General features: G+C 42.5%; 1 protein-coding gene across 2 annotated transcripts in view; it reads right to left on the bottom strand.

Annotated features, from left to right (window-relative positions):
- SH3KBP1 (SH3 domain containing kinase binding protein 1) overlaps positions 1 to 25616 on the bottom strand; it is a 530573-nt gene extending 504957 nt beyond the window's left edge. The window contains exon 1 of one of the 2 annotated variants that reach the window (XM_077480738.1): positions 25239 to 25616. In XM_077480738.1, coding sequence (XP_077336864.1) covers positions 25239 to 25242 — 4 coding nt within the window. In that variant the 5' untranslated portion in view covers positions 25243 to 25616. The remainder of the gene's footprint in view (positions 1 to 25238) is intronic. The other variant, XM_077480739.1, reaches the window with a different exon arrangement.
- Positions 25617 to 25825: the final 209 nt, after the last annotated feature.

Genomic DNA, 25825 nt, shown 5'->3' with positions numbered 1-25825 from the left:
CACACATGTGAGGTATCAACCACGAATGTTAGAGCGAGAGCAATAATTCTAGTCCTAGGCCTCCTCTATAAAACGCAAAACATGTAAGCAGTAAAACATTTTTAAAGCGATGCCTATGGGGATTTTTAAATACCAAAGTTTGGCGCCATTCCACGAGCAATTTTGAAGCATGACTTGTTGGGTATCTAGTTACTCGGCGTATCTTCATCTATCACATTATGCAAAAAAATTGGGCTAACTTTAGTGTTTTTTTTTCTGAAAAAAGCGTGTTTGAAAAATTGGTGCGCAAATACCGTGCGAGATAAAAAGTTGCAACAACCGCCATTGTATTCTCTATGGTCTTTGCTAAAAAAAAAAAAAAACATATATAATGTTTGGGGGTTCTATGTAATTTTCTAGCAAAAAAAATTATGAATTTTACATGTAGGAGAGAAATGTCAGAATTGGCCTGGATGCGAAATGGTTAAACAAATCATGAGATTAAATTGCAGAAACAGAGATATAATTGAGAACTTATGATCATATATTAAACCTTTGGTTGCAATCCACTTCCCTGTGTGTGAATTCTTTTCTCACTCCCATGGCTCTTTTCAAAATCCAGACCTACATCTATAAGCCCCTTGATGCACCACACACTTCAAAAGCCTGGGACTCTGTTAAATACTCCAGCAATTTAGGCCTGGTTAACACCTATGCATTTTTTTTTTTGTGCATTTTCAGTTTTGCAGTAACACACTACAGTCCATTTAACATGGTTTCCTATGGATGTAGTTCACATCTGTGCATTTTATGGAAAGGGTCAGTGATTTTTTTCTGATTTTTGCTTCCATAGACTTCAATACTTTAAAGATGTATTGAAAAAAATGCAAAATGCACCTGCAATATGCAAACTACAACCTGCACAAGTGTGAATCAGGCCTTAACTTCCATCACTTGCAGCTTTTTCCCCCTCCCTCTGGGGAACCCATCATTCCCTCCGGGATTAGAGTACCCTACTACATTTCAGTGGTGGCTTTCCCACAACTTCCATTGTGTCCACTCATATTTCCGCTCCTTCTGTATACACCTGGGCAGAAAATCTGGGAGAAACACCAAGCATCATCCACTCTTTAGGTTCCTAAATACCAACAAAGAGCTTTCAACTCAACTCTCCTTGTGTGAACACATTTGTCACCACACGCCTCTTTCTCCCAAAACATATCTATTATCTATTCGCAGATCAATGATCCTAAAAACCCTGGTGGCCATGCTTAAATTCCTAGGTGAGAACATGACCTAAATGGCTCCAGAGATATGATAGATTGGATACAAATTTTGACCGCTACTGCCTTTTGCTCTATTAACACACTCAAATCAGTCTACAGTTGGTACATGGTCCCAACTCGTATAGCACACTTTTACCCAAATTCTTTGAGCACACGTTTTTGGGGCTGCTCCCACCCAGGGCATGTACTGTACTCCACACATGCGGGTTGTGCTCCATGCTTTCCAGATTTTGGACGAAAGTAAATTAAATTATTGCTAACCTGCCCCTTCTCTTCGGTACGGCCCATTACTCTGATGCCACCAGTCCTCTCGAAATTCCAATTCAAACTGGCCATATATGTATCACTTGCAGCGAAACAAAATATTTAAAAAGCTTGGAAATGACTATTTGTTTCCATTGCAGAAGTCCATTGCCACATATGCCCCGTACACACGATCGTACATTGATCGGACATTCCAACAACAAAATCCATGGATTTTTTTCCCACGGATGTTGGTTCGAACTTGTCTTGCATACACACGGTCACACAAAGTTGGTCGGAAAACGCGAACATCAAGAACGAGAGGACTTACAACACGTACGACGAGCCGAGAAAAATTAAGTTCAATAGCCAGTGTGGCTCTTCTGCTTGATTCCGAGCATGCGTGGAACTTTGTGCGTCAGAATTGTGTACACACGATCGGAATTTCCGACAATGGATTTTGTTGGTGTAAAATTTGAGAACCAGATCTCAAAATTTTGTGGGACAGAAATTCCGATGGAAAATGTCCGATGGAGCCTACACACGGTCGGAATTTCTGACAAAAAGCTCCCATCGAACATTTTCCATCTGAAAATCCAACCATGTGTACAGTAGACTCTACAGTAGACTCTTCGTCAACGAAAAAAACTTACTGCCATTCTCTTGGATACGAAGAAGAAATTCCTGGAAATATGGGCCCCGTGGATACGTTCATCCCTCCATGTCCCCAGTAAGCTATGCACTGCCATAGCCATTTGAAGCCCTAGGTCCCTGGCCGGGGGTGTCCCTAATGTCCTTCTGCTCCTATCTTTCACCTCTCTCTCTGCCCCCCCTAGCCTGGGAGGCCTTTACTTATAAAAGCCTCGTGACCATTTTCTATACAGCTGACACACTATTTACCTTCACCCAGTTTATGGCTAACCCACGATTTACTCCCTAACCAACTCAAGGGCTTTTTTATACCATCCATATACACACTGATGAGGCCCACAGACCTTGATATTGTACGGCTATTGTTATTTTAGATTTAAAAAGGTAAGGGGATATGGGATGGAGTCACTACAACTACTTATTAATTTGTCTGTGTAACTTTAAGCTATTTAGCTTTGTAAGCAATCGCCTTGTTTCAACAAAGCAGCAATCATCAACGTAGTAAACCTTTAATAAAAGATAAAATAAAAACAAGAAATCCGTTAGCTGAAAAAAAGTTAATAAGAAATATTTTAACACTATGGACACTTTATGTTAAACCTTTCATAAACCTAAAGTATGTAAACTAAGCATATGTACACAGGAAGAGGTTAGAGTCAGTGAAATGAACAGGAGATCCAGAGGCATAGGCAGCTGAAATTACAAGCTTGACCTGTCTTCCTGGCCCCTCTTTCCTATAAATCGGTTAATATGATGAACATCCTCACTGACTACTAGGGATGTGTTATTCATAAAGTGCTGCATATGCTACATTTTGTCGTCTAGCTCCAATACACCCCAATCAAGTGCATAGAAACTACAATAAATTTGAGCTCAACCCAGTCAATTACCTGAAATCACATACAGACTTTAGGTTTCCTACCCTCCCATGCTACTATAGGCTAGTAGATTTTCAAATGCTCATACAAAAATTTGTATAAAAATTATTTGTACATTTGATGACTGAATGAATATCATTTGGAAAAAGCACTTTAAAATGTAATTTAAGTGTAGCGTCCGCCACCTTTAGGTGGTTGCTAATAGGTAAGAGTTAGGTGAAATTGCCAGTGCCTTACCTTGTTTGCTTAGGCCTGGTGGTTTAAATTTGGTTTGGGAGGAGTAGTAGAATAGAGGGGGTGTGATCACCTGTACTCTGCCCTGGAAAACCCTCCCTTGCTTTCCCTAAGAATGTTCTGGAAAGGAGGCAGGTCAGGGACTGGAGTGCAGGTAGTGTATATGGCCTTGGCCCAATCATTCATTTGTATGGGCAGGGGGCGGGACTGAGATAATAATATATATATATATTATATTTTTATTAATTTTTTATTGAGGTCACATGCTTTCTGGAGAGGATGGGAAGAAACAGTCCAGTGAAGCAGCCTTGAAGGCCTGGGGTTTCAGAGGCCCCAGTGCTGAAAAGCAGGAACCTAACCGGAAGGCCTGGGGTTTCAGAGGCCCCATCGCTGGATGGTCTAAGCACATCAAGTCACCCGAGAAACCCTGGGGAATTAAATCAGGCATCTCGGCTGGGTTGGTCCCATTTTCAAGAAGCGTGAAGTAGCTGCAAAGCGGACGGAGTAGACCGGGATATCATCTGGACTTTCCTGAACTGGCATGGGGATGATCACAGGAGGCAAGATGGGCAGGTGAGGCCTGGGACTTCCAGCATCCAATTACCAAGGTGCTTTTCAGAGGGGCACTGGTCAGTTCGTTAAGGGAAAGGGAACTAGCTACTTGGGGGACCAGGAGGGGGACCAGTAGAGGAACTAGGAGGAGGCAGCTCATATTTCCCACAATCACCATTACACTTGAACTGCAGCAGAAAGAATAAAGATCATCTGTTCAACCTTTATTGACTGTGTCTGTTGTGAATCCTGCAGGGTGGAAGAACGGAGGTATGTTAGCAGTACTGTATTAACTACCCAGCAGCTCCCAAGGGAGTAGTGCGCTACATAAGGAATGTTCCTTTCCTGAACGAAACCCATATTCACTTTTAGAAATTCATTAGTTTGAAAAAAAAATTTCCATCCAGCATCCAGCAAAACGAACATCGAATTGACCCAGCTAACGATTAGAAAACTGAATTAAAGCGGAGTTCCACCCACATTTTTAAGTCTTCGCCATCCAGCAGTAAAGTGTACAGTGATTGCAATTTGGCATATCATTTTTTTTTACCCAGAATCATTTACTGTAGTAATGCTGTATTCTATTGTTACTTCCTCCTTCACGGCCACGCGCGTCATTTTCAGCTTTGCAAGGTCTCCTGGGATATGTGTGTCGTCATTTCCAGGAGACAACAAGCATGTAGTTTGCTGTAGCTCATCTTCATAGCCATAACAACGGGGCAGGCACTTCCTCTGTTATCGCTCGTTATGGCAACAAGATCATCTTCATGCGCTACTCCTTGTGTACACTGCGCACGCGCAAGTTTGGGATGGGCATGCTGGCTAGCCAGCATCACCATATTCCGGAAGAGAATGTTAGGTTAGTGAAGATGGAAGCACTCTGCAGAGCTGAAATCAAAAGTAAGGAATTAAAAAAATCCGGGACTTGAGCGGTGAATTGCTAAAACGAAAAAAAAAAAATTCTGGGTGGAACTCCACTTTAACTTTCTTAAAATAAAAAAATTCCGAGCTACATTCAAATCTGGATTTATTGCATCAAGCCTGCAAATGTCGAAAGATCTAAAAACACGCTTTGCTCCTATACTTTTCACTTCCACATACACTGTCAGAAAACGGTCTAATACTTGTGGTTAATTATAAGTTACTTTCCCATGTGCTATTCCCTATTCCTGACCACACAGTAGACTTCACATGAAATATATTATATATTATATATATATATATATATATATATATATATATATATATATATATATATATATATATATATATATATATATATATATACACACACACACACACACACTGCATTTCTGACAAGTAACCTTGTATATAAAAGTGATGCGTCTGTTCAATGAGAAAATGCTAAACAAACAGGTGCACGTGGGAACAAAATGTTCTTTGACAGAAAATAATGAGTTCAGTATTTGCCTGGAATGTTAAATATTTTTACTGAGTGTTTTCCCATGACGAATTTAAAGTATCGAGATATTCTGAATAAGCATTGAAAAGCACTTTAAAAGAAGCTCTCATTCCCCTCTGTACCTATCAGTAGTGTGGAGAAATTCACATTTACAGATTACAACAAAAGGCACAGAAATCTTGGATGTTTTCTATGGAGAGTAGAATCTAATGTAAACACACAACAGATGCTGCCAAGCTGGTGACTTTAGACCTTATTCACCCTAGGTTCACACGGATTCCGTGTTTTTCATGCGTTGCGCTTAGGGCAGCCAATTCATTTCAAAGGACAGCCCTATACGCAACAAACACAACAAAGAAGTTAATGCACTTTTTTGAACTTTTAGATTTACGCATTTTTTTTTTAAACCATGCCTTTTTATATGTCTGTTGCACATTCTTGTGCACACATAAACACGCCTCTTGATGTGTTGGGGAAAATGCTGGATCAAAAAAGGAAAATTCAGGATGCACTTGGCCGAAAACCGAAACCAAAATGGACATTTAAAAAAAAAACATAGATTATATTTGTTATAGAGCTGCACAATTCTGGCCAAAATAAGAATCACGATTTTTTTGCTTAGAATAAAGATCACGATTCTCGCAATGTATTAAATATCGTCTTTCACATTATACAAAAAAATTGGACTAACTTTACTGTTTAGTTTTTTTGTTAATTCATTAAAGAGTGTTTGAAAGACTGCTGCACAAATACAGTCCAAACTTTTGGACGAAAAAAAAAAAAAAATGGGCTAACTTTACTGTTTTAGGTTTTTTTTTTTTTTTGGTAAACATTTAGTGTATTTTTTTTTCCAAAAAAAAATTGCATTTGAAAGACCTCTGCACAAATGCCATGTGACATAAAATATTGCAACAACCGCTATTTTATTCCCTTGGGTCTCTGCTAAAAAAATATATATAATTTTTTTGCGGGTCTAAGTGATTTTCTGGCAGAAAATACAGGACTTTTACTTGTAAGCAACAAGTGTCAGAAAAGATTTAGTCTTTAAATGGTTAAACTGAGAACTTCTACACACAGAGATGAGTTCATTCATTCAAGTGTAAACATTGTATCTTTTTGCTCTTTTCTTGGCAGACTGCCCAGAGAGGAGACAAGTCACTTCTATGAAGACTCAGGCAACTTGCATTGACTTCTATTAAAGTCTTTTCCAAGTCACGCTGTAGTTTTAAATCTGCCTTTTTATCAGCTCAATTGGCCGATGCCGATTAATTAAAAAACAGCAAATATCGACCTATATATCGGTCGACCTCTAGTCCAGGGTGCCCACGATGCCAAGCAATCGCTCATCTCCTGGCTGCCCCCGCCGCCATCCTCAGTGAGGGAATCAGGAAGTGAAGCGTTGTGGCCTCACTTCTCGGTTCACTACTGTGCATGCGCGAGTCGCGCTCTGCATCCTCATTGGTCCCTGCTGTGTTCTGGGACCTGTGCGTTTCCCAGAACACAGCGGGCGGCGACGTGAAGGGGCGTGACTCCCGCGAGAGTCTATTCCCAGAAGTAGGTGCAGATACCTGTATTATACACCCCCCCCCCCCCGAAAGGTGCCAAATGTGACACCGGAGGGGGGGAGGGTTCCGAAAAGCGGAAGTTCACTTTTTGTGTGAACCTCCGCTTTAACCACTTAAAGACTAAACCTTTTTCTCACACTTGTTGCTTACAAGTTAAAATCAGTATTTTTTGCTAGAAAATTACTTATTACTTGGAACCGCCCAACCCTCAAAAAAATAGTTATTTTTGAGGGTTCCAAGTAACTTTCTAGCAAAAAATACAGATTTTAACTTGTAAGCAACAAGTGTTCTGTTACGGTGGTAAAAATCCTGCTGGCCACATTTTTTTTGCCAGAAAAAAATAAAAAAATAAAAATAAAAAGCACCAACACACCTCCCCTCTGTAGTAAAGAGGAGAGGGGGGAGGCGCCAACTTAATGTGGAAAGTGCACAATAAAAAAAAAAAAAAAAAAAAAAAAAGTGTACAAAGTGTACACTTACACAGTCCAAGAACGGGTGGAGATGCCCATCAAGATGATCAGTCTGAGGTCATCCGATGCCGCTCTGTGGGCTCTGCTGGCTGTACCCTTGCTGATGGGGATGTAGATCTTTTTACTGGCCACAAACTTTTTTTATTGTAACGGTCTACATTAAGTTGGCGCCTCCCCCCTCTCCTCTTTACTACTGACTTGTCCACAGAGGTAATGGACGCCCTCTGAGGATGGCTGCCTCCTTTATGGTTAATAGCAGTCATCAGCATTGAATTATTGATAATTTAAAGCTATTACAGCTATCCACCCATGGGTTTAAAGGACATTACACCTATTGGAGTGCCAAAATCCCCTCTTTTCAACAACTCCCCATTGAAAACGTGGCAAAAACGCATCAATAACACACCTGTGTTGCGCTTACATTTTAAATTTTTTTTGAGTCACATGATCTATGAAAAATGCACCTCAGATGAGGCAAAAAGACATTTACACGTTACACTAGGGTGAATGCAGGCTTAAAGTGGTTGTAAAGTCAGAAGGTTTTTTATTTTAATGTATTCTAAATGAACACTAAAAAGGTGCCAAATGCAGGGGGTTGAGGCAGACAAGCCTGCTGGGTGGAGCTCTGCTTTAAGTATGATCTACGAATGGCAAAATCTTGAATGTAACAAGAGTTTATTTTTAGCATATCCAATTTGCTTTACTTTGCTTTTTATAAATTGACCTCTGAATTTCCGTTAATTAAGCTGGTTTCATCCAGAGAAACAAATCTGTCGCCAAACAAACTCCCTTGAGACTCTTAAGGGAACTTTGGTCATAATTACAGATTGAGCCAATCACTCTTCAGATTCCTTGTACTTATAGATAAAAGCGCTTTTAAGTTTTAAAATTTGTGGTCACTAAAAGGGAGAGGTCATCAACGTCTAGGTGGATGTACACATGTGATGAACGCTTAGCGCTATTCATATAACAAGACCAGGAGCTCTTAAAGGCGATATGGTGTCTAGTCTTTTTTGTATTTAAATCATGGGTGCTCAAACTGGCCCCCCAGTTATTGCAGAACTACAAGTCCCATCATGCCTCTGCCTTTGGGAGTCATGCTTGTAATGGTCAGCCTCGCATGCCTCGTGAAACTTGTAGTTCTACAACAGCTGGAGGACCTTAGGTTGAGCACCCATGATTTACATCAGTGGTATCCAAACTGCGGCCCTGGGATCGGCTCATCCCTACTAGGGATGAGCCGAATTAACAAATTAATTCATGTTCATAAAAAATAAGGCAGATCTGTAGTTCATTTTTATATTTTGTAAACTATTCAGAACATTGACATTATTTCACGTAAGACGCTCGCTGCAATACAACATGCATTTTCCCATTCTTCATCTTAACATTTACTCCAGTACTAGGGATGAGCCGAACCTAGTACTGGAGTAGGCTCATCCCTAGTACTGGAGTAAATGTTAAGATGAAGAATGGGAAAATGCATGTTGTATTGCAGCGAGCGTCTTACGTGAAATAATGTCAATGTTCTGAATAGTTTACAAAATATAAAAATGAACTACAGATCTGCCTTATTTTTTATGAACATGAATTAATTTGTTAATTCTTAATGATAATAGACTAAACAGACAAAAAAAATCATTAAATAATGATGTCTCAAATTCCCCTTTTAGTCTAGGTTCACACTGAATGCAGCTTTGAAATTGTGGCTGACATCTGTGCGACTTTAGGCACAGGATGTCTATGCAAGACACTCCCTGAAATCTCCAAATCTAGTGCATGAACTATTTTTTCTTCAAATCGTTGTGGCACTACAAAGTTGGCTTTGCATGGATTTGCAGTTTTATTGCGGACAACAGGGTGTGAATTATGTTTGACCTGTAACCGATGTGAACGGGGCTTACTGATAAATCATATGGTTTCTCGAGTTAAAAAGTTTTGCCTTGCAAAAGTATTTCACCCCCTTGGATTTTTACCTATTTTGTTACATTAAAGCCTTTAGTTCAATGTTTTTTAATCTGAATTATATGTGATGGATCAGAACACAATTGTCTAAATTGGTGAAGTAAAATTAGAAAAAAAATATACAGTGTCTACCTTTTGCCACATTTCAGGCTTCAAACATAAAGATATAAAATTTGTATTTTTTGTGAAGAATCACCAACAAGTGGGACACAATTGTGAAGTGGAATGAAATCTATTGGATAATTTAAACTTTTTTAGCAAATAAAAAACTGAAAAGTGGTGCGTGCAAAATTATTCAGCCCCTTTAGTTTCAGTGCAGCAAACTCACTCCAGAAGTTCAGCGAGGATCTCTGAATGATCCAATGTTGTCCTAAATGACTGATGGTGATAAATAGAATCCACCTGTGTGTAATCAAGTCTCTGTATAAATGTACCTGCTCTGTGATAGCCTCAGGGTTCTGTTGAATGTGCAGAGAGCATCATGAAGACCAAGGAACACACCAGGCAGGTCCGTAATACTGTTGGAGAAGTTTAAAGCCGGATTTGGATACAAAAAGATTTCCCAAGCTTTAAACATCCCAAGGAGCACTGTGCAAGCGGTCATTTTGAAATGGAAGGAGTATCAGACCACTGCAAATCTACCAAGACCTGGCCGTCCCTCTAAACTTTCAGCTCAGACAAGGAGAAGACTGATCAGAGATGCAGCCAAGAGGCCCATGATCACTCTGGATGAAATGCAGAGAACTACAGCTGAGGTGGGAGAGTCTGTCCATAGGACAACAATCAGTCGTACACTGCACAAATCTGGCCTTTATGGAAGAGTGGCAAGAAGAAAGCCATTTCTCAAAGATATCTATAAAAAGTCTCGTCTAAAGTTTGCCACAAGCCACCTGGGAGACACACCAAACATGTGGAAGAAGGTGCTCTGGTCAGATGAAACCAAAATCTAACTTTTTGCCCACAATGCAAAACGATATGTTTGGCGTAAAAGCAACACAGCTCATCACCCTCAACACACCATCCCCACTGTCAAACATGGTGGTGGGAGCATCATGGTTTGGGCCTGCTTTTCTTCAGCAGGGACAGGGAAGATGGTTAAAATTGAGGGGAAGATGGATGCAGCCAAATACAGGACCATTCTGGATAAAAACCTGTTGGAGTCTGCAAAAGACCTGAAACTGGGACGGAGATTTATCTTCCAACAAGACAATGATCCCAAACATACAGCAAAATCTACAAAGGAATGGTTCACAAATAAACGTATCCAGGTGTTAGAATAGCCAAGTCAAAGTCCAGACCTGAAAACTGCTGTTCACAAACGCTCTCCATCCAACCTCACTGAGCTCGATGTGCAAAACTGATAGAGACATACCCCAAGTGACTTGCAGCTGTAATCGCAGCAAAAGGTGGCTCTACAATGTATTAACGCAAGGGGGCCGAATAATTTTGCACGCCCCACTTTTCATTTTTTTATTAGTTAAAAAAGTTTCAAAAATCCAATAGATTTCGTACCACTTCACAATTGTGTCCCACTTGTTGGTGATTCTTCACAAAAAATAAAAATTTTATATCTTTATGTTTGAAGCCTGAAATGTGGCAAAAGGTTGAAAAGTTCAAGGGGGCCGAATACTTTCGCAAGGCACTGTACATAAAACTATTTTTCAGGAATAAAAATTGATAATTGGCACGCACGTATGTATTCACCACCTTTGTTATGAAGCCCATAAAAAGCTCTGGTGCAGCCAATTACCTTCAGAAGTCACATAATTAGTGAAATTATGTCCACTTGTGTGCAATCTAAATGTCACCTGATCTGTCATTACATATACACACCTTTTTGAAAGGCTCCTGAGGCTGCAACACCTAAGCAAGAGGCACCACTAACCAAACACTGCCATGAAGACCAAGGAACTCTCCAAACAAGTAAGGGACAATGTTGTTTAGAAGTACAAGATAGGGTTCGGTTAAATATATAAAAAAAAAAAAAAAAAAAAAAAAAAAAATCTAAATCTTTGATAATCCCTAGGAACACCATCAAATCTATCATAACCAAATGGAAAGAACACGGCACAACAGCAAACCTGCTAAGAGACGGCCGCACACCAAAACTCATGGACCGGGGAAGGAGGGCATTATTTAGAGAGGCAGCACAGAGACCTAAGATAACCCTGGAGGAGCTGCAGAGTTCCACAGCAGAGACTGGAGTATCTGTACATAGGACGACAATAAGCCGTACCCTCCATATAGTTGGGCTTTATGGCAGAGTGGCCAGAAGAAAGCCATTACTTTCAGCAAAAAACAAAATGGTGCGTTTTAAGTTTGCGAAAAAGCATGTGGGAGACTCCCAAAACTTATGGAGGAGTGGTAGGATGTGGCAAACTCAGAGACTTATCCAAAGCAACTTGGAGCTGTGATAGCCACAAAAAGGTGGCTCTACAAAGAATTGACTTTAGGGGGGTGAATAGTTATGCACATTGACCTTTTCTGTTATTTTGTAAACTTCACAAATATGGGCATGTTCTGTAAATGTAAAATAGAATGCATTAAAATAAAATAAGACTCACCTCCTCCTAGCAAAAATCCTCTAACCCTACAATTTCTCCACCTAGTACACATCTCCCCCTCCACTTCAAATGTTTGCCCCCCATCCCCCCTCCCAACACAAATCATCACTCTAAGCAACCCCCCTCCATTTCCCCTCCTAGAACAATACTTACCCCCCCTACCAACCCCCCATTCCCCCTATCAGCATAAATCCCCCCCACCTCCTTGTGCCATGTGCGTGTCACACACACACACACACACACACACACACACACTAAAATGCATGCCCAGGGAAGCCACCTCTTCCTGCCCACCCCTTGTCTCGGCCCTGCGTAAAATACTCTCACTTTTGGTATTCAGTGCAGGATATGTGATCCAAGAGGCTCCCCAAGAATGAAGGAACTGAGAATTTGGTGATCCTCAAGATGACGTCACAGGGACAAAGGAGATGAATGCTTCCAAATGGAACAGGGAACTATAACATAAAAAAAAAATAGTCATCAATGGACTTGAATTAGATCTTCTAGTTGTCCTACCCTGCCCTCCTATTAAAAGTTCCCATTCAAACTGATCTCCCTCTGAGGCTGCCTGTAAAGTGGATGTGTACATTATACAGACATGCACAATCATTGCAATCGTTTAGCATAGTGCCTACACGTGAGTGAGCAGACTGTTGAGTCTTGACATTAGTCACGAGAAAAACCTTACCATCAACATGTTACCTCTGACCAAACAGCAGTAAATAAGACTGGCTGCTCTACTAAGTGGCTTTTATAGCTTTAGAATAGCTCATAATAATGGTAAGTCACAGATGTCTTGAAGATCATAACAAACATATCCCTGGAGTATACGCCTGTCATCTTCCATCTCATTTAAGTAACAAAGTAGTCATTTTGGCCATTTTGTGTTGTTTGCAAACAAATTACACACTGGAATCCATGTTTAACACCTGGTGGTCCAGGACCAACTCTCCATAGCAAAGTATATAGCCAATAACCTTGGACTTGTCTACAATGGCTGCTGAGGATGCAATTACTCTTAGTCTAGATTCACACTGAATGCGGCTTTGAAATTGCGCAACTTCACTTGAAATCGCAGGAATACAAAGCCGCATGTCAGTGCTACTTCAGGTGCGACTTGGTCGACATCTGTGCGACTTTATGCACAGATGTCTAAGCAAGTCGCACCTGAAATCACCAAAAGCGAAAGTAGTGCAGGAGCTACTTTTTCACATTTTTAAAGGGACCAAAAGTAATGGGAGAATTGGCTGCTCAGCTGTTCCATGGCCAGGTGTGTGTTATTCCCTCATTATCCCATTTACAAGGAGCAGATAAAAAGGTCCACAGTTCATCTCAAGTGTGCTATTTGCATTTGGAATCTGTTGCTGTCAACTCTCAATATGTGTTCAAAAGAGCTGTCACAATCAATGAATGCCATCATTAGGCTGAAAAAAACATAACAAAACCACCAGAGAGATAGCAAAAACATTAGGTGTGGCCAAATCAACTGTTTGGAACATCATTAAAAAGAAAACGCTCAGCAACACCAAAAGACCCGGAATATCACGGAAAACAACTGTGGTGGATGACCGAAGAATTCTCTCTCTGATGAAGAAAACACCCTTCACAACAGTTGGCCAGATCACGAACACTCTCCAGGAGATAGGTGTATGTGTGTAAAAGTCAATAATCAAGAGAAGACTTCACCAGAGTGAATACAGAGGGTTCCCCACAAGATTTAAACCATTGGTGAGTCTCAAAAACAGGAAGGCCAGATTAGAGTTTGCCAAACAACATCTAAATAAGCCTTCACAGTTCTGGAACAAAATCCTATCGACAGACGAGACCAAGATTAACTAGTACCAGAGTGATGGGAAGAGAAGAGTATGGACAAGGAAAGGAGCTGCTCATGATCCAAAGCATACCACCTCATCAGTGACGCATGGTGGTGGTAGTGTCATGGTGTAAGCATGTATGGCTGCCAATGGAACTGGTTCTCTTGTATTAATGATGTGACCACTGACAAAAGCAGCAGGATGAATTCTGAAGTGTTTCGGGCAATATTATCTGTTCATATTCAGCAGTCATTGGTCGGCGCGTCACAGTACAGATGGACAATGACCCGAAGCATACTGAGAAAGCAACCAAAGTTTTTTTTAAGGGAAAGAAGTGGAATGTTATGCAAAGGCCAAGTCAATCACTTGACCTGAATCCGATTGAGCATTTCACTTGCTGAAGACAAAACAGAAGGGAAAATTCCCCAAGAACAAGCAGGAACTGAAGACAGTTGCAGTAGAAGCCTGGCAGAGCATCACCAGGGATGAAACCCAGTGTCTGGTGATATCTATGCATTCCAGGCTTCAGGCTGTAATTGACTGCAAAGGATTTGCAACAAAGTATTAAAAAGTGAAAGTTTGATGGATGATTGTTAATCTGTCCCATTACTTTTGGGCCGCTAAAAAGTGTGAGGCACATATACAAAATGTTGTAATTCCTACAACGTTCACCTGATTTGGATGTAAATACCCTCAAAATCCATTGTGGTGGTGTATAGAGCCAAAAAGATTAGAATTGTGTCAATGTCCCAATATTTATGGACCTGACTGTATATACCGGTACTTAAATTTGATAAAAAGGTATGAAGAGTATTGCAGTAAAAATACCAAAAGAATCAAAAATAATCATATGTATAAGATGCAACAAAATGCAAATACAAAATGTGTCTTTTGGCTCTGATCATTCACTATGTTGAAGTATTTTGAATGCATTTCATCATACACAGAGTGCGAAATGATACCAGTTGTACAATTCTTTCATTTGGCAGTTTGCCCACAGTACTCTAAGATTATAAAATAATGAAAATGGTTTATTAGCGCTAGAACGAATCTGAACCTTCATGCTAGAGCTACAAAGGACAATTTTAGTAGTTCAGTTGCACTACTAAGATAATTATTTAGGCGTGTATTTATAAAGTAGTGAATGTGATATTCAGCAAACATTCACTGCAGGTGTATCGTCCTAATGCAAATTTTAACTTACAGTGATTAACATGCAGTAAATGTTGGGTGAATGTCACATTCACTTCTTTATAAATGCCCCTAATGCCGCGTACACACGACCGGACTTTTTGACAGCGAATTCGATCATGTGTGGGCTCCATCGGACCTTTGCTTGCCAAAAATCCAGCGGACTTTAGAAATAGAACATGTTTTAAATTTTTCCACCGGAACTCCGCCGGACCGAGAAATCCGTTCGTGTGTATGCTACACCGATGGACAAAAAACGACGCTAGGGCAGCTATTGGCTACTGGCTATGAACTTCCTTATTCTAGTCCGGTCGTACGTCATCACGTTCGAATCCGTCGGACTTTGGTGTGATTGTGAGTGGCCAAGTCCGTTCATTCGAAAAGTCAGTCGGAACTCCGGCAAAAGTCCGTCGGAAAGACCGTCAGTACACGGCATAGTAGTAGTGATAGAGTGCTAAACAAATTAACCCTCTCTCCTCCAGCGTTGGCATTCCCCTAACTGGGCTATTATGCCAAGGGGAAGGGGTTATGGGGGTCGGCCAAATCCCGTGACCACTGCGAGCCGCTCCAGCCATCTTCCAAAACATTACTAGGGACTGGGAGTCTTTCACAGCTTGGTCACTGAGCTGGGAGCACGCTCTCCACATAGAAGCTTCTGCTGCTCATGGAGGGGTATGTGCGGAGTGCAGGCGTTAACGCTTATGTGCAACAGTAAACAGGGTGGACTTTAACTGGGCAACAACAGGTTAAACAAATAGCAATCAGTATTGTTAGCTACACAAATATCATGCAGTACCAATTGCACATAATGGCAGCAATGAAAGTATTACTTAGGTCATTTAAAACACAAGGTAGCGATTTGTTCTGCCCTATTCTTAAGGCTCTGTTCACACTAGTAGGACTTGACAGGTGACTTTGGACACAAAGTCACATTACAAGTTGCAGCCCATAGATTTCAATGGCACCCGTCATTGGTTCCTGCAAAAAGGTTTCTGCACTACTTTTGTGTGACTTTCTTGCAACTTGAGTGCCAGAGAGTACAAGGCTGGGTTCACACTAGACCACGCAGCAGCTCACAGCAGGAGTCCGGTGCATCCCTGTTCACTGTTTCAGGTCCGATTTCAGCCTGAATTTTGGGTGAATTCAGACCAAAGTCACACAGGGCTGCTGTGCAGATGTGTTAACTGACTACATAGAGAGCCAGTTACAATCTCCTGCTATGCGAATTGGATGTGGGGTTCTCCCACAAGTGTGAACCCAGCCTAAAGTCTTATTTGAAATTGAACTCATTTGAACGGAGCCTAAAGCTGAACTCTAGGTGTCAGTGTGGTGATGCCATCATCTCCACCTCATTCAATCACAGAATGCCTTGTATACACTGGAAAAAAATACATGGCATTTTGAGAATGAGGCAGTGTTGTGTAAGCTTCCACAGCGGCCCATCAGGTATGAGATATACATACTTATATTGGTTCAAGCTTGACCAATGAAAATACAGTATGCAATAAAAATCATATCTAGCGTTCAGCTAGTGTGAGGTAATAAACAAAATGACCTGCATTAACAAGTACCCCTTTTTCGGCTGCTAGCGGGGGTTAAAAGCGCCCCGCTAGCAGCCAAATAGAACCATTATACCACCAACACCCGGGGCGGTTTGGTGTGAAAGGGCTCTTGGTAAATCAACCCCGATTAATTCCTAGTGTGTAATAATTTATACATATATATTTCTCGAGTATTTATAATTGTTAGGTCTCACTCACATGGGCGTGCTTAACCGCTTGCCGACCACTGCATGACGATATATGTCAGCACAATGGCAGGCCTGCACAAATAGGTGTACAGGTACATGCCCTTTAAGATGCAGCATTGTGGATGCGCATCTGCTGCGTACTCCGTGACCGTCCCTGTGGACTCGATGTCCGCCAGTGTCCCGCAATTGTCACGGAGTGACAGAACGGGAGGATGCCTGTGTAAACATGGCATTTCTCAGTGCTGCCTAGTGACATGACAGATCTACTGCTTCCTGTCATCGGTAGCCCACCCCCCACAGTTAGAATCACTCCCTAGGACACACTCAATCCCCTGATCGCCCCCTACTGTTTAACCCCTTGCCATTTATACAGTAATCAGTGCATTTTTATAGCACTGATCGCTGTGTAACTGACAATGGTCCCAAAATAGTGTCAAAGGTGTTCCGATCTGTCTGCCACAGTCATGATAAAAATCGTAGATCGCCGCCATTACAAAAAAAAAAAAAAAAAAGATTAATAATAAAAATGCGATAAATCTATCCCCTATTTTGTAGACGCTATTACTTTTGCGCATATCAATCAGTATATGCTTATTGCTATTTTTTTAACAGAAATATGTAGAAGAATACTTTTCGGCCTAAGCTGAGGAAGAAATTAGTTTTTTTTTTTATACATTTTTTGGGGATACGTATGTTTTGTTTTTCAATGACGGGCACTGATATGACTGCACTGACGGACACCGATAAGGCGGCACCTATGGGCACCAATGAGGTGGCACCAATGGACACTGATAGGTGGTACTGGTATGCAGCATTGATGGGCATTCATAGGCAGCATTGATGGGTTGGCACGGATGGGCACTGATGGTCACTGATTTCTGTAATGGAGCCATTTGTGGGCACCGATTGGCATGTATTGGGCTTTTTTTTTATATGTGGATGGCCATGAGGTATCTACCTGGCCATCCACATGCTGGGGGTTTCGCTGGTGGTCCAGTGTGGGCATCCGAGGGGCTGCGCTAATTAGCGCAGCCCCCCCCCCCCCCCCGTCAGGAGAGCCGCAGATCGGCTCTCCTCTACTTGCGTCTGTCAGATCAACAGCTTTTCCTGTTTACATCGTGAGCAGTCGTGATCGGACACGGCTGATCACGTGGTAAAGAGCCTTTTTACCAATTTACCATTTACCAAGATCGGTGTAGCGGTGAGTCAGACTGACACACCGCACCACCAGTCGCTGCGATGCTGCTATAGGCTGGGGGGAAGTGGTTAAACAAGAAGAAAATCAAGACTTTAATATCCCTTCTCACTGTACACCGGTGTGAAGAATGCATTGAATGTACAATTTTTTCCATGCATCCAGGTGCAGGCAGTCGCATTCATGTCAATTAGGACAAAACAGCTGCACAGACACAGGCGCTGCTCCCAATTTAACATCCGTGTGGGTGCATGCCACTGCCCCAGAACTCACATTGTCTGCATTTGGGAACATGCCCACACCTGTACCCACATGGATGCCAAAATGGGAGCAGTGGATGTCTGTGCAGCCGCTGCCTTCCAATTACCACAAATGGGACTGCCTACACACAGGTGCTTAAGTACGCTCATGTAAATGAGGCCTTTCCACCTTTGTAAAAATGTAATCCGTTTCAATGTGTTTGATGTTCTCTCACAAATGATTTGCAAATGCTTTTCTTCAGTGCTCATAATGCCGTTTTTATGCATAACAGTCATCCGTTTTATCAGTGGCATGTGATATACTACAGTTATTTGATAACAGTTCTTACTGAAACAAGTAATGCCTGTCAATAATGGTGAATTATTGTGTATTTGTTTAATTGTACAGTCTGGTGGAGCTGTCAATTACACAATTTACTAGACAGAATTTAAAGAATGATGTTGAAATAGTTCATCAGTGCATTAAAGTGGCTCTGAGCGGAAATGTGAAGATCTTTGTTATAGAGAACATTTAAAAATGGTAATTGTGTTCCCTTTAAATTAAAGTCCCCTCATTCCCCCTTAGGCCCCTTTCCCACTGAAGCGTTTTTCAAAATCTGGCCCCTTTCACTCCAGTGTGAAAGCCGGAGGGCTATCACACTGGAGCGGTGCGCTAGCAGGACGGTGAAATAAGTCCTGCTAGCCGCATCTTTGGAGCGGTGAAGGAGCGGTGTATTCACCGCTCCTACCCATTGAAATCAATGGGGCAGCGTGGCTATACTGCCGGCAAATCGGTGCTTTGCGGGAGGTTTTAACCCTTTTTCGGCCGCTAGCGGGGGTTAAAACTTCCCGCTAGCGGCCGCATACCGCCGCTAAAACGGTGCTATAAATAGCGCCGCTTTACCGCCAACGCCGCTCCCTGGGGGCCTAACTCTCATTTTTTGGTCACCCACACTTTTATCCAGCCTACACGGAACCTTCTGCATTCTCTTCTTGGTCCCGAGCAGGTCTTGTTCGTGTGTGCAACTTGACATCGGGCAACTCAATTCTAACGTTCCCAGCCCTGCAAGCTCAGTCTCAACTCCCTCACAAAAGAATGTTATCACAGTTTGAGAGTATATGTAACTCAAACCCACACTCCCCAGGAATTATCTCCCGTCTCTACACCCACCTATCCTCTACATCAGCCACTCTCCCACCGTACACTACGCAGTGGTCCATTGACCTGGTGTTGGATATTGATACAGAAGCTTGGGAAACAGTATGGATTAACACTAAGAACTCCACACAGAATATTGTTGCGTCGGAGGCAAACTATAAAGTTTTAATGCGCTGGTATTTGGTCCCAGCTAGGATCTCCAGGTTTGTACCTGGATATCCCCCAAACTGCTTCCAAGGCTGCAAGGAGTTATGCACTCATGTCCATATTTGGTGGACATGCCCAGTAGTGAAATGCTTCTGGGTGACAATATTTCATATGTTATCAGCGTTAATGCAAACCACCTTAAAACCAGACCCAGCAGTTGCCCTGTTAAATTCAACTTACTAGATCCCAAACCTGACTTCTCCTTCAATTAACAACGGCAGCTAAGCACACCATTGCAAAGGACTGGAAGTCCCCGTCCCTACAAATAATTGAAGTAATGATTAATTGAAGTATGATTCATAGCAAGGTAGAGGCAACAATTCTCGACAAACTTTCCCTATATAGAAAGGTGTGGCAGCCATGGGTGGAACACTTTCTACCCCCCAACTTTGATAGATGGCTGTTGGAACCCTAGCCCAATTTAAGTACTAACCTACGGTAACAACCAAAGCCCTGGGCCCTCACGGGTCACCCGGACAATTTACCTTTCCCCACTGCGTCTTTCTAACCTTTACTTCTTTTCTTTATTTACTTTCCTCGCCCTCTCTCTCTACACTTCTTCTATGCCCTTCTCTCTTTATCTCCGAAAATATAGTATGACATAGCAAGCTTTCCAAGGGACGTCCTCAAGTTCTCTGGTTGGGAAATAAGAAAGGACGATGGTCTTTTTTTCTTCTCTGGACTCCCTACTTGCATATTTCAGGTCCACCCTACTTTAGCTAAATAGCATACTTCATAAGTTTTGTTTGGATCTCAGAACCTACACCAAGTACTAATATATGTTATCACTGTATTAATACTGTACAGATTGCTATGTTACATTTGGTTGTTTAAAACTGAAATGTATTGTTAAATTTTATTGACAAATTAAATGATATAAAAAGATTTGAAAAGAAAAATGGTAATTGTGCCAATGCAGTATACAGTGGAATCTTGGTTTACAAGCATAATCCGTTCCAGGAGAATGTTTGTAATCCAAAGCACTTGTTTATTAAAGCGAGTTTCCCCATAGAAGTCAATAGGAAAGATGATAATTTGTTTTGCATTTTCTATTGCATGCAATACCGTGTGTGGCCAGAGGTGGGGGGACTCCGGAGAGATTCAGAAATACTGGGCGACAGTTCGGCTGAACTCAGAAACCCTCGAAAACACTCGGGAATGGAGTATTTCCAAGTATTTCCGAGTGATTCCGAGTATTTCCAAACGGCTCCGAACCGTTCCGAGTGTTGCCGGCGCCCCTGCATCTCTGGCCAAATGCAGTATTGCACACTACATTAGCTTGAATTCTGCTCGTGTTGCAAAACAACACTCGCAAACTGAGTCAGGTTTTTGTTTTGTTTTTTTTAAGTTGCTTGTCTTTCAAAACACTCATTAACTATCTTACTTGTTAACCATGGTTCTACTTCTGAAAATGTACCCTTTCTTCTTGAATTCTTGTTGAAAAACAGGAGAACACTTCTTGGAACGTAAAGGTGCCTACAACCCCATAGCTGTATATCTGCAGTGTGAGATCTAAGGCACTGCTGCCTCCGACTGCTATTCCTTTCTGGAGGCTCTATCATGGTGGGCGCAAAACCCTGCCTCTACCAAGATGGCCGCCTCCACACAGAGACACAGTGCAGAACAAGACATGGTAAGTTGGCAATGGGAAGAGATCTGCTGTAGGGAGATCACAGACAATACTGGAGACCAGTCCTTTGTTCTCTGCCTTGCTTTTTTGGGCACAACTTCTGGAGTTGTGTTCCCCTTTAAGCTGTCTGCCTGGAGGTCTACCAAACTATATGTTCCTGCTGTTAATTTTCTCAGGAAATGCACCATATCCAACAGGAAAGGTTTTGATCATAACAAAGAAGTTTTAAATAAAATGTTTTTATATGACAGAATGCTAAAACATATGTGCTGACAGGGCCACCCACATGTAGAATTGTAGCCAATTCTGCAGGAACTGGACAAATTTTAAGTTGTTAAGATGTTTTGGTGAATCTAAAGAAGATTCTACAATCAGATTGCATAATGTATGGCCTTCTTAAAAGATAAGTTCATTTTTGGAAACATGTTTCACCCATTTTCAGGGGTTACATGTTCCCACTGCTGCTGCCGCTCTCCGCTGCTTTCTCTCCCTCTGTGACAGCAGTATGGAGAGAAGTTCCCTGTATTAGCTGTCACTTTTTGAAAGCCGCGCAGTGCTCCGCCCATATAGCCGCATCATTCATTCACAGACTTCTGTGTATGAACGAACTACAAGTCCCATCATTCTTTGCAGCTTTGGGCTTGTAGTTCTCAATGAACTACCACAGTGATGTTGAACGCTGTGGTAGGTCATTGAGTCCTCCTGTCAGTGTGAAACGACCTGGCCATACCATGTACAGGCAGACAGCTTACACGGAGTCTGCAGGAGACCTGCTGACTGCTGGTGCAATATTTTACCTGCAAAAAAAATGTGCATTTGTTATTTGTTTTAAAAGCAAACTGAAGCTGAACTCCATCATTTGATATACTTAAAATTTGTTTGGGTCAGCTTGGCCCAAACGGACCAATGTCCCTCACTGACATGTAAGGCCGCTGGATTCCAAGCTTCCTCTGATTGGTGAGTCAGAGAGGCAGCCTGATGAGGTCACAACCTCTGACTCAGCCATTCAGAGGAAGCTTTGTATTCATTGATAGAAGACATCTCTACCTCTAAATGGCTGAGCTCCTCTGTGATGGACTCTACTGTGTTCTGGGTATGAGACAGGAAGTCTTGGCTCAAACTCAGAACACAGGGTGGCATGCTGTATATAGCCTCAGCTACATACACTATATACAGCACATCCATGTTAGTTCAAACTGTGTCCCTCACTATATAAAATCCAATTGCAATTCTTAGAACTAAAGATTTTGCTAATGTAGCTAAAAAAATTAAACATTATTTAAATAATAAAAAAAAATTATATATATATATATATATATATATATATATATATATATATATATATAATATTATTATTATTATAATATTGTAGACAAGAGGAGAAGGGGAAGAAGGTGCTCATTATGTTCATTAAGGTTGATTACAGTAAACAAAGGGTTACTAGCGGACTAAAGAAGAACAAATTGCAACCTCCCGCCCAACATTCTTCAACTGAAAAACTGGAGGAGTCAATGAAAAATGGTCATCCTAACACTGCCTGCATCCAATTAAACCACAGAAATATAGAAAGGAGCACCAGACCAAAATCGGACTTAAAAAATCTTTAAATTGTTGGTGAAAAGTCATAAAAACAGCCAATGCATTTTGAGGGAAACACCACTCCCCTTTATCAGGGCTCAATGCAGGACAAAACTTGGATGGACTGTGACTGTGAAACTCTGAATTCACAAATCTATATTCAACTCTTCACATGGAATAGTAACTTGACTGTAGTTGCTGAGCAGCAATTGTCTGGATCGCTTTTCAGAGCGATGGAAAAAAACCTGCTGCAGGTGTTCGCCAAGCTGTTCAGGAGGCTGCAACAAGGGGTGGATAGGAGGGGGTGGTTATTCTGGGCGTGGTGGGGATTTAGGGCGGTTGTGTTAGAAGGGGTGACTTAGAAGGTAGATTTCTATAAGGGGGGGATTTGTACTCAGAGGGGAAGATTAGAGCTAGAAAAAGGGATTTGAGGTGGTGCTGGGAGAGGATTTATACTCACAGAGGAAATTTGAGGGGTAGAGGATTTTTGCTAGGAGGGGGGGATTTTGGGAGGGAGAGGATTTGAGCTGGGAGGCAGGATTTGTACAGGAAGAGAGGAAATTTTTGTTTGGGGAGAATGTTGACTTGCAAATGGAATCGGAGAGATCGGAAAATGTCTCCCTGCCTGTGATTAGCGCAGTGCCGACTTCCTGGCAGGCTCTTCACGTGAGCTGTGCGAACACACTGGCGCTCATCCTTAACAGTGACGTTGGTCGTCTGTGCAAAAGTAGCCTAAAGCCCCATGTATACGTGCCAACCATCGGGTGGTATTGGCCAGTTCAGCAGAAACTGGCCGTGTTTCGGTACCGTGTGTACAGCAGCCAGTCCGGTTTCTGTCCAAGGGGCATGACCGATAAATGTCCGAGAGCACTGACCGATGCGCTCTGGCAGGGAGGCCATCCCTCTGTCAGAACACAATAGCTCAGCAGGGGAGATCGCTGTACTAATATTGGATACAATGGCATCTCTTGAGCTCTGTCTTTTTTTTTTTTTTTTTTGGTTCAGCCCGCTGGGTTGAACAAAAAAACACTGCTAGTGTATAAGGATGAGCTCAAGCGTGTTCACAACTTCACGCGCCCGCCAGGAACACGATTTGTGCAGCCGTGGACCGAGAAAAATGTCTCACTGCCTGTGATTAGCACTGTGGAGCGTCAGCTTCCTGGCGGGCTCTGCACGTGGAGTTGCGAACACACCTGAGCTCATCCTTACTAAGGATGAGCCCCGGGGTGTTCGCATGATCCATGTGCGGAGCCCGCCAGGAAGTTGGCACAGCACTGCGCTAATCACAGGCAATGAGACATTGGCCCGATGCGGGCTGCAGAGATCGTGCAATGTCTCACTGCCTGTGATTATTAGCGCAGCGCTGTGCCGACTTCCTGGCGGGCTCTACACGTGGAGCATGCGAACACGCCTGAGCTCATCCCTAATGCTTACTAGTGTGCACCAGGCTTTAGACCTCCAGGTATTGCGCCCACATCTTCTCATGTGACATCACCAGGAATGCTCCCGTACTCCACCCTCAAAGGCGTGATGCAGAGATTTATCCATGCATGCGCAGTGCAACATACATATTTCAGCGCATGCGCAGTGAGAGCAGTTTCCTGGAACCTCCTGGGATGCTGTTGGTATCTCAGGAGGTTTCAAGCTGAAGGGGTGACAATTTTCATCTAGGCAAGACAGTAAGAAATACAGGTCCCAATTCTACAGAAAAGGCACCTACCTCCCCAATTTTTTTACTTAATGTCCAATTGTATAATGAAGGGGGGGGGGGGGGGTTAGGCCACGTGAAAGACAAGGATAAAGATCCGCTTTAAGGACAACGCTTGTTTTTAGTGCAGTGATCCAAAGGCCTCTCTGGCACTGCTACAGTTAATAAGTCAATGAGCACATTTGGGTCGATTCTATCCTTTTCATAGCGGGACAAAAGAACGTGCTTACACCTTTCACCGTGCAGGAATGCCATCGATACACATTTTCCAAGTGTCAAGATCACAGCGATCAGGACCTTGGCACCACACAAGCTTCAGCGTAAAATGCTTCATGTTGGTGTTTATTTCCAAAAGGCTTGGAACACATAACAGACATAATACTATGCAACCCATCCTGACCATTTGCAGCATGCCACCAATAACAGACATGACAACACAGAGAGATGGGGGCTCCTGCAGGGATGCTGCATGTAGGCACCACTGACACCAAACAATAAGAGTCCATCTAATAGAAGTGCCAATCACAGTGACAGTTGCATTGTATCATCACTGCAACTCTCCTATGATACATAGCACCCTGAACAAAGGGTTAAGTCTAGGGAGGACCCTTAACCCCTTCTTACCAAAGAGCTGACTCACAAATGAGGCTGAAAATGACACAACATCCTTGTCCTTTCCATAGCAATGCTACAAAAAAGGTGGGATGAGATCACACACAGGCAGATAAGTACTTTGGAAGCATGTCACTGATCTTAGAAGCTTGCACTTCATTTCTGCCCAGGGAAGTAACTACTTCATTTTTTTTTTGTTCCTTTGACAGCTGTCAGAGGCTCCATAGGGACACCCAGCACTGCCTGTATCATCGGATCTGCATTGCTTTAGCTGTATGTGTGCCAATCCCCCCCCAAACAAAGCCTCATCCCAATCGAGCGATCCATGACAGATGAGCCACTCACCCATTTATGTCGGATCCGGATGTCAGTGAAGGCAGGGTTAAAGTTCCACGGTTTGGGTGTAGTGAGATGACTTGGAATCGGGGTCCCCCCCTAAAGGTGAGGGATCCCCCCACTCTATCCTATTGATGATCCCTATGTGATGGATCGCAGCTTCTTCATAGGTGACAGGCAGGCAACCTCTCCTGTACGATGTGATCAGCCTCGGGGAGCCATACACCTTGCTACAGATCTATTGTCAGCGCTGGACGGACACGACCATTTAATGCTGCTGTGTGTTTAGGAAAGTGAGTGTGATGATGATGATGATCGCTGCATTTCCCCTTCCTCTCCTCTCCTCTCCTCCGCCTCCCCCTTGCAGCTGCTCATGCAGTGTTTGTGATGCTCAGTGTGACTGCTGGGCTCTGCCAGGCTGCCTGCTTCATACACTCTGTGCCTGCTGCCTGCAAAACCTCGCGAGACCCGCCTGTCACCCCCCCCACAATCCCCGCCCCCTCCCAGGACTGAGCCTTCAAGTGGATGTCCCCTCTAAGAACACACGCCTCTGATTGGCTCCTCTGGAAGAACACGCTTTTTCTGATACTTTTTGT

The sequence above is a fragment of the Lithobates pipiens genome, unplaced genomic scaffold (genome assembly GCF_037356315.1).
Source record: "Lithobates pipiens isolate NorthernLeopardFrog02 unplaced genomic scaffold, aLitPip1_a1.2 Scaffold_16, whole genome shotgun sequence".
Classification (NCBI taxonomy): Eukaryota; Metazoa; Chordata; class Amphibia; order Anura; family Ranidae; genus Lithobates; species Lithobates pipiens.
The sequence above is the reverse complement of the archived record's forward strand: the minus strand, read 5'-3'. Positions and strand labels throughout refer to the sequence as shown.